We start from the raw sequence: 16,175 nt of genomic DNA, 5'->3' as shown, positions 1-16,175 counted from the left end.
ATCTTTCTTTAAAGTCTTATTAAGTAAAAATATCTGAATTATGATATGGCAATCAGAAATTTAGCTTAGAATACATTTTTACAGGCCTAATTATAATAAAAAAATAACCAAAATGTTGGACATTGAAGTCCTGCTTAAATAAATTACACAAATATTAATGTTGACTATCACTTTTCACAGTTTTGATATTTGATATATAAAAAATTTAAATGACTGAGGAAATTACTTCAGAGGAGAGTGCATTGCATCTCATAGATATGCATCACTTGTGTAAATGTAACTCTTCTTGCAACTTTTAAATTAGAGCTGTTCATGATACCCTAAATGACATATGAGTGTAGAGTTAGTGCTTACTATGCTAATCTCTTTTACCTGAGTGTCATCCTAAAGAGCCAATTGACCTTAAGATGGCAGGGCCTTGTTATATCTGCAGATAACCACATATGATACCATGTATGAATCAACCAACCAGTTAGTACACACATATGTAATAAGGGTTGGCCGTACGTTTCTTACTGAGTTAGATGCTGTGGGATCACTGTTGTTTAAAACATGATCTTGCCTTCTGGGAGTTTACAACCAAGTTGGGAAGATAAGAGCCATAAAATAATAGCAAATTAACATATAATTTGGATAAACAATGAAATGACTAGACCAGACCAATTTGAGTGTGTTCACAGAGGCTTATAGAGAAGTAAGTTGGGGAAAAAAAAAATGAGTCTGTTCTTTTTTTTTTTTCTTTTAAGATTTATTTATTTGAGAGAGAGTGTGTGTGTGTGTGAGCAGGAGAAGGGGCAGAGGGAGAGAGAGAGAGAATCTTGAGTAGACTCCCCACTGAGCGTGGAGCCCAAAATGGGCTCTATCTTATACCCCTGAGATCATGACCTGAGCTGAAACCAAGAGTTGGACGCTCAACCAACTGAGCCACCCAGGCGCCCCAAAATGAGTCTGTTTTATAAAATTTAGAGAAGTGCATATAAGATATAGACTGTTAATATTTCCATCCAGTATCCATCTTTTTTTTACTATTGGTTTTTAAGGGTTTTTTAGTCGTTTTTACATGCTCCTCACATTATAAGATTCTATTCGTTGACCAATGTTTCATCATCTGTTTTAGTCAGCTTTTATTCATTGTCATTGAACTATTGAAGGGTTTTGAGAATATAGTTATTTAACAAAGTTCACTAATTAGCAGAATTGTCTGTGTACATAGAGTTTTTTATGATGGCGGAGATTCATTCATTCAATTTATTGAGCACCTATTAAATGCCAGGTACTGTCCTGGGTGTCGGCAATGAAGAATTAAAGACAAAACTCTCTGCCATTGTGGAGTCTACATCTTAGTGATAGAAGTTCATAATAAACAATATAAGTAAGTAAAGTATAACTGCATATTAAGTAATGAAAAATAATAAAGAAAAAAATAAAGCAGGAAAGGGGGGCATAGAAATGTTAGGGGGAGTCTAGCCATGACAATCAGACAACAAAAAGAAATAAAAGCATCCAAATTGTCAAGGAAGAAGTAAAACTTTCACTATTTGCAGATAACATGATAGTCTATATAGAAAACCTGAAAGACTCCAACCAAAAAATTGCTAGAAGTGATACAAATTCAGTAAAGTCGCAGGATACAAAATCAGCATACAGAAATCTGAAACAGCAGAAAGAGAAGTTAAGGAATCAATCCCATTTATAATTGCACCAAAAAAAAAAAAAAAGATAGCTAGGAATAAACCTAACCAAAGAGGTGAAAGACCCTTACTCTGAAAATCATAAAACACTGATGAAAGAAACTGAAGATAACACAAAGAAATGGAAAGACATTCAATGCTCTTGGATCAGAAGAACAGATATTGTTAAAATATGTATATTACCCAAAGCAATCTACACATTTAAGGCAATCCCTATCAAAATACCAACAGCATTTTTCACAGAACTGGAACAAATGATCCTAAAATTTGTATGGAACCACAAAAGAACCCAAATAACCAAAGCAACCTTGGGAAGAAAATCAAAGCTGGAGGCATTACAAATTCAAACTTCAAGTTATATTACAAAACATTATGTAATGATCAAAACAGTATGGTACTGTTTTGTGTTTTGTGATCTATGTGTCTATTACTAAAATAGACACACAGACACATAGATCAATAAAAAGAATGGAAAACCCAGAAATGAACCCATAACTATATGGTCAATTAATCTTCAACAAAGCAGGAAAGAATTCCCAATGAGAAAAAGACAGTCTCTTCAACAAATGGTGCTGGGAATACAGGATAGCACCATGCAAAAGAATGAAACTGGACCAATTTCTTACACCATACACAAAAATAAATTCAAAATGGGTTAAAGACCTAAATGTGAGACTTGAAACCATTAAAATCCTAAATGAGAACACAGGCAGCAACCTCTTCGACATCAGCTGCAGCAACTTCTTTTTGGTTATGTCTCCAGAGGCAAGGGAAACAAAAGTAAAAATAAACTATTGGGACTTCATCAAAACAAAAAGCTTCTTCAGAGCAAAGGAAACAATCAACAAAACTAAAAGGCAACCTATGGAATTGGAGAAGATATTTGCAAATGACATATCTGTTAAAGAGTTAGTATCCAAAATACATAAAGAATTTATAAAACGACACCCCCAAAATAAATAATCCAATTTAAAAATGGGGAACACTACATCAAAAACTAATGATGTAATGTATGGTGATTAACATATGTAATAAAAAAAAAAGAAAAAAGTGGGCAGAAGACATGAATAGACATCTTTTCCAAAGAAGACATACAGATGGCCAACAGACCCATGAAAAGATGTTCAATATCACTCTTCATCAGGGAAATACAAATCAAAACTACAATGAGATATCACCTCACACATGTCAGAATGACTAAAATCAACAACACAAGAAACAACAGGTGTTCACGATGAGGATGTGGAGAAAGGGGAACACTCTTGCACGGTTGGTGGGAATGCAAACTGGTGCAGTCACTGTGGAGAACGATATGGAGGTTCCTCAAAAATTTAAAAATAGAACTAACCTACAATCCAGCAATTACACTACTAGATATTTACCCAAAGAATACAAAACACTAACTCAAAAAGGGATACATGCACCCCAGTGTTTATAACAGCCTTAACTACAATAGCTGAACTATGGAAACAGCCCAAGTGTTCATTGATTGATGAATGGATAAAGAAGAAATGGTATATATATATATATATATATATATATATATGTGTGTGTATATAAATATAATGGAATATTAATCAGCCATAAAAAGAATGAAATCTTGCCATTTGCAACAATGTGGTTGGAGCTACAGAGTATTTTGCTAAGTGAAATAAGTCAGTCAGAGAAATAGAAATACCATATGATTTCACTCATATGTGGAATTTAAGAAACAAAACAAATGAGCAAAGTGGCAGGGGAGAGAGAGAGAGGCAAACAAAGAAACAGACTTTTAACTATAAGGAACAAACTGATGGTTACCATGACGTGGGCTTAGGGGGAATGAAAGGGTAGGTTAGCCAGTGAGGGCCTCACTGAGGAGGTAACTCTTGAGTAAAAATCTGGAAAATGTGAAGGGCTAGTCATTTGTATCTGGGAGAACATTCCAGGGAAGAGGAACAGAAAGCTACTTCCTTGACTACAAGTGGCTGCCCACAAAAGGTTTGCACTCACCCTTCAAATCAGAGAGTAGGGAGCAAGAAGCAAACACTCATTGCCTTGAAAAGAAAGAAGGCCTAACTTTGCTTTAGCAAACCTCTTAATCTGTCTTCTAAATAAGAATGTCTTATATCTAAAAATTCTAGTATTTTGAATTAAATGTTATTCCATTCCGACCATCAAACTTATCCTGAGAGCTTTTTCTAGAGACTATGACAAATAATATTTCTTCCTTGTGAGTTTGCTTGGTATAGTAAAAACAAAGATTAACTAAAATGATGAGAAAAAGTACGTAATAGCGCCTGGAAAGAGTTGCAGTGAGATAATCTAATGTCACTTATTAAGAACAAGAACAATGGAATCCATCATTTGCCTCTGAGACTCAGATATTCCGAAAACATTTCACTTTCTAGATAGATGGGACTATCCCAATTAAGTAAATTACTATTTGTGTGGGAGGACCTGACTATAGAAATCTATTAGCATAAGGCTGTTGGGTTTTTTTTATTACTGATAAACCCCTAAAATGAAAAGTTGTATTAAAACATACTCTATGCCTTTTTTGAAGGGTATATAGTATCTGCCATATGTTTGGCAGTTCTGATCATATACATGAGAAAGGATAATCTTAATGTTTAATTGAGGTGGCTGTGAACCAAAAATGATGTTGATTGTGTAAATAGCTTGATGAAAGTGCCAAAAAGTCTTAGCTAACATAGTATGATTAAAAAATATAATGGCAGATAGATAAATAGCTTTAACCTCAATCCCAATTATAATCACAAAATATAAACATCTCTGTGAAACAATCTGATGACTATATACTGGCATTTTAAGCCATTTCATCTTACCTGTGATAGACTTAAAATGAGGGGAAAGAGAGATGCCATCTGGTGCAGTTTTCAAATATGTGTTCTCTGGAACACTTGTATCACTAGATTTTTGCTGGGTTTGTGTAACAGTTGGTGATATCTCCCTCTTCATTAAGAGCTGTATTTCTCATTAGCATGATCAAGGTTCTGATAACTCCTGTAGCAAAGATATCTGATGAACCTTCCTTAACACAGTGTTTACCAAATTACTTACTGAAGGAATATTTTTTTACATCACACCAATAAACATGTTCTGGGACTAATGTTTTATAGAGGAAAGTACTGCTAAAATACCGTAGCAATTGCTGCTAGAATTAAATCCTTATCCAATCAACAAAGAAGTTTTCAGGTTTGTAAAACCTCAGTGGACAGCTTGATGTTGGGTCTTGGATCCTGTAGGCAATCTGAACTATTGACCTTTTAGAAGCGGGCAGTGAATAGTTAAGTGCCTACTTACAAAACAGTGCACCTGGAACATATTTTAAGATCCAACATCTTTGGAATTTGCTAGTACCACTTTGGAATGGACAACTAAAATGCGTATTTCATACTTTGGATACTATGAAAATATGCTGAATTTAGGGACAGAAAGGTATTGAGCAGTATTTAATGGTACTGGCCCTAAACATGACAGGGATTATTATTTGCTTGCAAAACATAATTTTCTGGGAGCCCCAGGGCTCATTAAGCCCCAAACTATCTTGTTCACTCCCTATCACTCAATGACATTCCACCCCGGGAGCTCTTCTCCTCTTATTTGAATTAGATAATCAAAATAACCCATACTTGTCTATCTCATGACTCTGCTTAGGCCTTGTCTCTTCCCAAAATGCTTTTTTCCTTTATGTCTCTATCACTACCCATTAGAATCATGTGCTGCCTTCAAATGACTCGGTCTCCCTAACACCCTTCCAAATGTTCTCCATAGTGGACAGCTCTTTGTCCAGGCCTCTGCGCGGTAATCCAAGTGTTCCCTCCTTTCCTATGTCCTAACAGAGCTTAGCTTGCCTCTTGGTTATAACACACTCTATGAAATACTGCTGTTGGGAAACATGTATAATAGTCTATCAACACTCATGTGGTATTCTTGGTAATCAGAGACCATGTTTTGCTTATGATAGTGTCTTACACAGAGTAGATACTCAAAATTAAATGGCATGGCAACTTTCAAAATTGGCCTTTATCATCTTCACCTTAGGAAAGTCACATAGAAACCAGATTGAAAATCACATTCTGAGTTTCTATTTATTAGTTTACTTACTGAAATATACACAGACTACTTCACATATAAACAAGAAATTTCTTTCTCTTGGACCCAGGTATTTTTAGTATATTTTTCATTTTCTTTCTCCCCCCGCGGGCCCCCCCCCCCAGTTTGAAGGTCACAGACAGTTTATCTTTCTATAATTAGATGAGGAGAAAAAAAAATTGAAGAACCCACTGGTAGCAGGAAGAAGCTAGGGTCTTTTAGGGTCTAGCATTTGGTGAGGTAGATATTCAGTTACTGTGTATTTACATTATTTTTCCACGGCCGGACACATGGCGGAGACTTGGGAACACACATGCTGGGAGCCATAACTTGCTCGCAGGGCTGTTGTCGCCACAGTAGTTGGCTGTGCTGTGCCCCAGACAAATGAGGTGCTGGTCTGTTCCCATAGATCTTTATCGCAGTCTTCATCACAAGGAGGGCACTGCCATGAGCTCTCAGCCAGAGTCTCTTGTCCAAGATTCCCGGTTTGGTTGACAACATCCTGCTCAACAACTTGTATCCTCACAGCTTGAGATTGGATGACTGTTTTGGGCCAGAGGAACCTGGTGGCAAGCACTGAAGGGACAGTAGCCAATTTGTTTGCAACATCGGGATGATTCCTTCTGCAGTTGATAAGATGATAAGGAAACCTGCAGGCCCTGATCTGATGGTTTTTATCAGAGGGGCATTGTAATAGCTCTTTAGGGTCCAGGGAATTGATGTAAGTTTTGTCCATTTTGTAAATGAAGGAGCTGAATCCAAGTGCTCAGTGGAGACACACGCTCTCGCCATAGTCACTTTCTCCCCATATCTGTGCCCCAGCTTTAGTATATTTCTATACTAAATATTTCTATATTTCTGACCAAGTGACAATAAGAAATATACTTTTCAGCTCGCTGAAATTTTAAAAATTTTTTTAAAAGCAGTAAGATACATATAACTGCAGAGTCAAGTTTTTGTCTCTTATTCTCTCCAGACGTGGTTCTTCACCCATTTCTTTTCATAGTTAGAATCTTTCTTTTTTAACTTTTTACTTTTAAATAATTTCAGACTTGCAAACGAGTTTGAAAAATACCACAGAAATTCTCTTACAGTTTTCACCAGCATGCCCAAATAATTACCATTTTACATAACCAGGATATAATTATTGAAACCAGGAAATTAACAATAAAGCAATTCTATTAACTACTCCATAGACCTAGTCAAGTCTCCTTGGTTGTTTCATTAAGGTCCTTTCTCTTGGTCCAGAATCCAATTCTAAGTTACCTTAGTCTCCCTCAGTCTTCCTTTGCCCATCATGACCTTGACGCTTAGAAAGAGCTTGAGCCAATTTTTTTATAGAATGTCAATTTCAGGTCATCTGATGTATAAGCAATGATTATAGTCTTGAGAAATATATTCATAACCTAGAATATTTGTGAGAATTATTTGGATGGAAAACATTTATTTCCTCAAATATTTTGTTGAATGATAGCCTTAGTGTCCCTGTGGTAACAGTGGATATTTTCAGGTTTTAAAAAAAGGCAGAAAGTCTTATTTTTCTGCTTTGCAGATGTTTTGCCTTGTATTAGTCTTTTGAAGGATTTATAATGAGATTGTATTCCAGAGCTCTGTCGATCTCTGTTAATATGAATACGTGTCTTTTATCAAAAAATATTTTTTAAATATGAAGCAAATTTTTTGATCACACACATTACATTGTTTTTCTTAGTAATCAGTAGGTAGGTAGTATCAGACAGCTCGAGGTGCTGAAATTTAATTGTTCGAAGTGATCTACTCATTGCCCTGGCTGGAAACTCTTGGGCTTGATTTATGCACCTCTTCAGTGGATATCACACAGAAACCACATTTAAAATATGGTACTTTACAATTGATATTGTTCAAGGTTTTTTTGACGTGTTTGTCTTCCTGCTCTCCAATTTCAAGTGTGCCTTTCCCTCTGGATAACTGTCCCGTCCTGCTTTTTTGCTAACTTTTCTACTCATTTTGACCATTTCCTGCCTTGATTGACTAATTTACCCCAATCTGCAATCTAGTTTCTCTCCCCACCACCTCACTGAACCTGCTCCTTCCAAAGGTGCACATGACTTCCTAATAGCTGAATTTGCTGCTTGTGTGCATCATTTGACAATGTTGGCCACTTTCTTCTTTCATGAAATACCTTCTTACAATATATGAGGTACACTCTCAGTTCTTTTGCTGCTTCCCAGAGGTTTTTTTCTTATTCACATCTTCTCTTGTGTTTAAATATAGGCATTCTGTGGGTTTATTCTCTAGCCATACCAAGGCATACGCTCTGGGCTAACTCAAAGTCTCCCTGAGCTTCAGTTCCCATCTTTGTGCAGATGACTCAATCTTTACCTCTGATTTGGATACCCATTCTGAGGTTTAGTTCTGAATTTCCCATTGATACTTCAAACTCAGTTAGCCATCAAGCTAAAATCATTAATTCCCCCTTGAACATGAACTTCTTCTTTCTCCTACCCCTACTCCTGGGCTTGGGCTGGGGTGAAATCACGCATTAGATTCTTCCATCACACTTCATCCTCTGCCTCCTAACCCATGCTATTCTCTTGATCTGGATTGTTCTTCTTCTCTCTTCCCATGTTTTACATGCTGATTTTTCATTTCAGTACAGTTGAAATTGTACCTCAGTGATGCCTACCCTGACCATCTCAAAATTAATGAAGACTCTCATGTTTATAATTAATTTCATTGTTTTGTGTTTTATCATTAGTTGTAGGCATGTCTGTATTGCTTTCCTCGTTGGACTGTAAATCCCTCACGTGATCTTGGTGGCCCTCATAAACCAGCCCAGTGCCTACTTACATACTGATTTGTTGAATTGACTTAAAATGAATCACCCCTGGTTTGCTGCTATTGTTGTTATGTTTATTTGTTCTGTTTTATTTTTAGTGGTCCTGCAAACAACATGCTCCCCTCAAGGATGATAATGCTACACTGTTAACACAGAAGCATTCTATTTCCTCCCTCCTTCCTTTTCTCCTTCCTTCCTCCCTTCCTCCCTCTCTCCCTTCCTTCCTTTATAATAGGGGCAGAAAAAATTAGAATGAAAGCAGCTGACAATCTCTAAGACATAATTTATACCCTCTCAATTACTCAGAGCAATATCTTAGGCAGTTACTACAGTAAAACTTTTCATCAAACCCAGTATGCTGAGGCCGGAAACATAATCACATTATTTGCAATTTATTGTTGCTCCCTTAGTGATCTGCAGATCAAAAGGTATCTGTTCTGACACTTCATTTCTGAAACTTAATGTTGTGTTTGTTTAATTCACCTAATTAGGACTTCTTAGCACCTCAAATGGGTGCTTTAAAAAACAACAACACCCAGCTGTTAGCCTAGGGACAAAAGAATAAATGCAAATTTAGCACTTTTCAAAGGTGAATCCGCACATTTTGATGTCTTGACAGCATTCAATAAAAATCAAGTGTCCTTAGACACAATCTACAAATTTCCTGATTGTTTCTGGACCCAAATCACTTAATAAATATGAAATGTAGGGGCGCCTGGGTGGCTCAGTCGTTAAGCGTCTGCCTTCGGCTCAGGTCGTGGTCCCGGGGTCCTGGGATCGAGCCCCACATCGGGCTCCCTGCTCCGCCGGAGGCCTGCCTTTCCCTCTCCCACTCCCCCTGCTTGTGTTCCCTCTCTCACTGTGTCTCTCTCTGTCAAATAAATAAAATCTTAAAAAAAAAATATGAAAGGTAGTTTTTAAAAATTGACCATTTTCTGGGGGAAATATATATGTATATGCGTAAATACAATCTTTTATAATATAAAAATACCTTTCAGGAGCTTGTTGCTGCTTCTGAGATAAAGAAAATTCTCGATGTCAAGATTTAAACAGAGAAGAGAATGAAATACACAAAATGGTAAGTGACTTGCAAATAGACCAGAGCAGCCAATTTTCTAATGTACCATTGTGTAGTTATCATTTATAAGTTGCACACATACAAAATACATACTTTCTTTTTTAGTTTTTTGAGGAATCTCTATACTGTTTACCGGAGTGACTGCACCAACTTATATTCCCACAACAGTGCATGAGGATGCCCTTCTCCCCACATCCTTGCCATAGCTTGTTTCTTGTCTTTTTTATACTCGCTGTTCCAGCTAGTGTGAGATGATATTTTGTTGTGGTTCTTATTTGCATTTCCTGATGGTTAGTGATGTTGAGCATCTCTTCATGTGTCTGTTGGCCATCTGTATATCTTCTTTGGAAAAATGTCTTTTCAGGTCCTCTGTGGATTTTTAATCAGATTATTTGTTTGTTTGGCATAGAGTTGTATGAGTTGTATGAGTTCTTTATATATTTTGGACATTAACCCCTTATCAGATATATGATTTGCAAGCACTGTGGAGTTTCCCTAAAAAACTAAAATTAGAAGTAACATATGGATCCAGTTAATTCCACTTCTGGGTATTTACCTAAAAAAAATGAAAACAGTAATTCAAAAAGATACATGCATCCTTGTATTTATTGCAGTGTTATTTATAGTGGTAAAGATACAGAAGCAACCTAAATGTCTATTGATAAGATGAATGGATAAAGAAGATGTGGTATATATACACAATGGAATATTACTCAGCCATAAAAAAAAAAAAAAAAACCAATGAAATCTTGCCACTCACAACATGGGTGGGCCTAGAAGCTATTATGCTAAGTGAAATAAGTCAGACAGAGAAAGGCTAATACCATATGATTTCACTTATATGTGGCATCTAAAAAAAAATGAAACAAACAACAGAAAGAGAAACAGACTCATAGAGAACAAACTAGTGGTTGCCGGAGGGGCTGGGAGTAGGGAATGGGAAAGCAAAATAGATGAAGGGAAGAGGCACAATCTTCCAGTTATAAAATAAGTAAGCATTGGGGCTGAAAAGTACAGCATAAGGAATATAGTCAATGATATTGTAATAACGGTGTATGGTGACAGATAGTAACTACATTTATCATGGTGTTTCATAATGTATATAATTGTCAAATCACCATGTTGTACACCTGAAACTAGCATAATATTATATGTTAATTAAATTATGCTATACTTCAGTTAAAAATGTAAATAAATAAATAATATAAATAAAATGTATGCCTATGTTAGTCACTTTTGCAAGCAGTTATAAAATATGTCATTTGAATTGAACTTTGTCCCCTCCTATATACTTCTTTTGATAAACTTGGTAAAAGACACTTGGCTATCCCCCATAGCAGGTGATTTTATTTTATTTTTTTTAAGATTTTATTTATTTATTTGAGAGGATGAGAGCAAGAGAGAGAAAGCATGAGCAGGGGGAAGGTTGAGGGAGAAGGAGACTCCCAGCTGATCAGGGAGCCTGATGCAGGACCCTGGGATCATGACCTGAGCGGAAGGCAGACGCTTAACCCACTGAACCACACAGGCACCTGATTTTAACTTTGATTTTTAATCAGGGAGACTTCAAGATTACTTGTATGCCTAGGACACACGTATTTTGCACTCCTACTACCATGGAATTTTTTAAGGTGGCATTTAGGATCACAGCACTAGTTTATAAATAGCAAGTAGAGACTACAATTTAGGTTATTCAAACTATTCAACATAAACATGCAACAGTTAAATAAATATATCTTGATGCTTAAAGGGCTTTTTATTAGTTTACAAAAGCAAGTTAGTTTTACTTAGTTTATCAGAATCACTAGTGCCCTCGATTGTTTTCTTTTCTTGCTGTGTTTTCTCTAATGGATATTAGAAACATATTGCATAAGCTTCCTTTTCTCATTCTATTCAGAAGACCCTCTCTAGGGCCTCCCAGAGAATGAGTGATAGAGGGTTGAAAGAGCATAGGGAGGATAAGAGAAGAAAGTTCCAGAGTCATTGCTGGAGCTCGAGTGTAGGCATGCAGCTGGCTTTGCACTGTGCCTAGCCCCACGGCCATCCTGCCCCATCCAGTGCTCAAGGAAGCACTGCATGAGTAGGGTGACATGGTGGCACAAACTAGATTTTTCCACCAGTCAAATTTCAGAAACCATTCACAGGTCCCACTTTATTTGGTTAGTGTCATTCTTTTAGACTAGAACTCCTTAAGTTGGGATCAAAGAATAAGCTTTATATAAAATAATCAGTAATCCCTCTGAAATTATATGCAATGTAGTGTATGCATATCCCTTTTTTTCCCCTATGGAGGCAACCAATGGGTTTTATTAATTTTCCAAAGGTCTTCATGACACACAAGAAGTTTTTATGTAACATGGTTCTACTAATTTAGAACAGAGGTGATAAAAATGAACATTTTAAAGAAAGTGTGGAATATATATATATATATATTAATATTAATATTCCAGGTTTTAAAATTAATATTCCAGGTGGTACTGGCTATAAAATTTGTGCCCTCATGACTTCTTTTTAATTATAAATGTTTTTAGAGGAATAAAAACTACTCAAAAAGTTTTATTGGTGTGTTCCTATTCATTATTCTCTAAACTCTGAACCAAATTTGAATCATTATTCTTACAAACAAAAAATATATAAAACTCCATTCACATTTGTTTTATAGTCACTTTACAAACTCTTACGTAAACTTTTAGCTACCCTATGATTAAATGTATGTTTTTAAAAGCCATCTATTATTTTTTTAAATATTCTGCTGATATTAGCATCTGTTATAGGAGTATTGATCTCTATTGCCTCCAGGGTTTTGTTTTTGTTTGTTTGCTTTATTTGTTTGTTTTTGCTTGAAGTTATAAATAGAAAAATTAGTTCTGACCCAGTCATAGTTTTTCTTATCTTAGCTTGAGACTTGGGAGATTATTTGTTCTGCCTCCTGCGTAATATCCTTCTCCCTGCTAATGTGGACATTGTCTCCCACTTCCATTTATACTAATGAAAATATTGATTCTTGGGTATTCCAGCAAACTATTTTGTTCTCACTGAACTCTATTAACAAAGATTCTCAGCCTGTGTCTATACCAATTGATAATTAATATTATCCTTTTCATTAAATATGCCAGATATAAAGGAGTAGTCCAGATATTTTGGTAATTTTTTTGGTGGGGGGAGAGGGGAGGTTATCTTGGTTTTTGATGAGCCCAAGAAGACTTCCCATGCCAGCCCAGGTCCCCATTTGATGGTGAATGGGTTCCCCACCTAAAAGATATCTGAAGCCTACTGGCTTCAATCATTGCACAGAAGTATTTTTGTAATATTTTTTCTTCTCTTAGTGAATCTCTTTTCCAGAAGAAAAAGTTGAAATTTAATGAGATCAATGTCGGAAGCCAAAAGTTGCTCTGAGTTATAGTGTTGTTTCTCAGCCAGATGCTTGTCTCTTCTGCTCAGCTGCAAAATTTCTTTGTACACAGGGGTCTCTTTAGTGCCAAGGGGGGATCAGCAAAAAGGAGAAGAAAACGTAGCTGCCGCTGCGTGAATGATCCCATGTGCACTGACTCCTTCAGTGAGTTTTCTTTAGAATCATTGGGGGAATGCTTTGCCTAACCACCTATCCCAACATTTAGGATTTATTTTTAAAATGGTCAGTTAATATTTCTTGAACATAAACTTTTGGCCAGAGTAACTGGAAATTTCAGTTTATTAAATTTTTACATACTTAACTATGGTCTACAGGGTATTTTAAACTCAGCCATTTGGCTTTACATCTACTTTCTTGCCCCCCAAAATATGTAGTGTGAAATGTATGAGAAGTAATTGGATAAATTGCCTTTTCCAAACCCCCATTTCTCATTTATTCAGATAATAGAGAAAAAATATACAGTATGATATATATGATGAAACACACTAGAAACACACTAGATTATAAGCTTGCATTTCTAGGAAAATTAAACAGAAGTGTTACCACTTCTGTTGGAAGTTCCACATAAGTTGGAACATATGTCCCTAAATCCATAAGGTAGTATATATTAATGTGTGAAAATCTAGCTTGAGAAAAAACCAAAACATTATGGAATAGTTAGATGACTTATAAGACACCATACTATGGAATATTAAGTAACTTTTAAGAAAGACTATGCTAGGACTATATGTTCTGGCTTGGAAAGTTTTCCATGATATATTTTGGGGGTAAATGAGATAAATTACAGCATATGTATGATGAGATCACTTTCTGACAGAAAAAAAAAACTTTATCAATCTTACATTATAGCCACATGTACATATGTAGAGAGAATTATAATTTTAGTCCATTTGCTTTACATAAAGACAAATAAATATACATTTGTTCATGCCGTAAAATGTCTTGAAAACTCCCAGGTTACTAGTTATAGATATCAGGGGAATAGAATGATAGAAAAAGGAAAGAAAGTCCTCTTTACTTTCTCCTTTATATACTTCTAAATTACTAGATTTTTTTTAACCTCAAGAAGGTTTTATTTTTATAATTTAAAACAGTCAGGTATGATACTTATTTAACAATTGTTTAAATGTCTCATTTGTCTGACCTGCTAATAGTATTCTGCTTAGCAACATATTTTGGAAAGTTCCAAACAATTTATTCATAGAAACAAATGAAATAATATTGGGCTGAGGATATATTATTAGATTACATAAAGCTTTATTCTGATAAGAATCTATGTTGTATTTTTCTCTTCCAATTTCATAGCAATTGGGGTGACTCATTTTCTCTTTCACCAACTTGTTAGACTCTGGGAGACATTTCTCATGTGTCTTTATCTATTCTGTTTACCATTTCGCCACCACAGGTGTCATTTATAAACTTGCCAAAGCCTGGCTTGAATGGTCTTACCACTACTCTGGACTACTGCTTAGAGGAAGTGATCTGGAGGTTACAATACTTCTTACTGCTCTTCCTGGCTATAGGATCTCATTCACCAACCTTCCTCCAGGTTAATATAAGATACCCTCAGAAATTGTTTTATTTTCCATGGAAGGCAATCTTTCAACACCAGTCCAACACCCCCTTACTGGGCCCTCACCTTCCACAGGGGACTGAGCTTGAAATAGTATCAATATTCATATATACTTATTTTTTTAAAAAAGGAACATGCAGGGGTGTCTGGGTGGCTCCGTTGTTAAGCGTCTGCCTTCAGCTCGGGTCATAATCCCAGAGTCCTGGGATCGAGTCCCGCATCAGGATCCCTGCTCAGCGGGGAGCCTGCTTCTTCCTCTCCTACTTCCCCTGCTTGTGCTCCCTCTCTAGCTGTCTCTCTCTCTCTGTCAAATAAATAAATAAAATCTTTAAAAAAAAAGGAACATGCATATGTATATATTTCTGGAGGAGTAGATGGTGCTTATTCTTTTATGTACTCATGCAGTGATTTTTTTAAAGACTTATTTGTTTTAGAGTGAGAGAGAGAAAGTGCACGTGCATGAGCGGGGGGAGGGGCAGATGGAGGGAGAGAATCTCAAGCAGACTCCCCGCTGAGTGTGGAGCCCAGCTTGGGGCTCAATCCCATAACCCTGAGATCATGACCTGAGCTAAAACCAAGAGTCCAACGCTCAACCAACTGAGCCACCCAGGGTTATGCAATAATTTTTAAATACAGTTTACCTACTGTGTGATCCTGGGAAAGTTCCTTAAATGCATCAAGGCTTAGTTTTCCGTATCTGTTGAAAGCAAGTCTATAAAAATACCCAAGCCATAATATCATTTTGAAGATTAAATGAGTTGCTGTATGCAAAGTATTTAGAATAGTATCTGGCACAGAAAAGCACGAAATAAATATAAACTATTTGATTGTTTATAAAAAAATATAAACAATGATATTCTTTATTCATGAATATTTTAAAGAAAATTTAATAATAATAAATATATGATATTTACATGCTTTGCATTGATGGCCTGATGTAACTATTGATAATTACTGATAAAAGATGCCTAATATTTCTGGGGAAGACATTCTGATCAATAGCAGCTGTGATCAGTTAAGTATTTTAATAGTAATAGTAATAATAATAATAATAATAGAAATGACTCATTGTGATGCTTTCAAATGCACTATTCACATTTTAAATAGGTGACAGGTTATTATAGTAGTGGAAAATATAATCCTGATTATTAGTTGAATAAATTCTTTTTCTTATTACAGATTTTAAAAGTTACTAGAAGAGGCAAATATTGAGTACAGGTAATGCCAACGTTGGTGAATGAGGAAGTTGCATTTTCCTTGGGAAAGACAGTAATTGCCTTGGTTTTATTCCTTTCTGAAAGCCAATTTATGGATAAGTTAACATGCACAAAGCAAGTGCCACATTACTGACCCAGTAATGAGAGAGGAAGTAGGGCGGGAGAAAGAAAAGGAGAGAGTCCAGAAAGAGAAAGAATAGAAGGAATGAAAGGTAGGAAAGGGAAAGGGCTGGATGGATAGGGAAGGAAGGAAGGAAGGAAGGAAGGAAGGAAGGAAGGAAGGAAGGA

The 16,175-nt window shown here is 36.0% G+C and overlaps 2 protein-coding genes across 2 annotated transcripts in view; one reads left to right on the top strand and one right to left on the bottom strand.

Moving 5' to 3' along the window:
- LOC116633726 overlaps positions 1-16,175 on the top strand; it is a 408,304-nt gene that overhangs the window by 327,095 nt on the left and 65,034 nt on the right. The gene's annotated exons all lie outside the window — the stretch shown is intronic.
- LOC116633625 (gametocyte-specific factor 1-like) lies at positions 6,058-6,525 on the bottom strand. The gene has a single exon (XM_032406220.1). The coding sequence runs from the start codon at positions 6,523-6,525 to the stop codon at positions 6,058-6,060; it is 468 nt and encodes a 155-aa protein (XP_032262111.1).

This window comes from Phoca vitulina, unplaced genomic scaffold (genome assembly GCF_004348235.1).
Source record: "Phoca vitulina isolate PV1807 unplaced genomic scaffold, GSC_HSeal_1.0 scaffold8, whole genome shotgun sequence".
NCBI classification, from domain to species: Eukaryota; Metazoa; Chordata; class Mammalia; order Carnivora; family Phocidae; genus Phoca; species Phoca vitulina.
The sequence above is the reverse complement of the archived record's forward strand: the minus strand, read 5'-3'. Positions and strand labels throughout refer to the sequence as shown.

Coding starts and splice junctions, on each gene's coding strand:
- LOC116633625 (XM_032406220.1), bottom strand. CDS start 6,525: ATGGACAAAACTTACATCAATTCCCTGGACCCTAAAGAGCTATTACAA.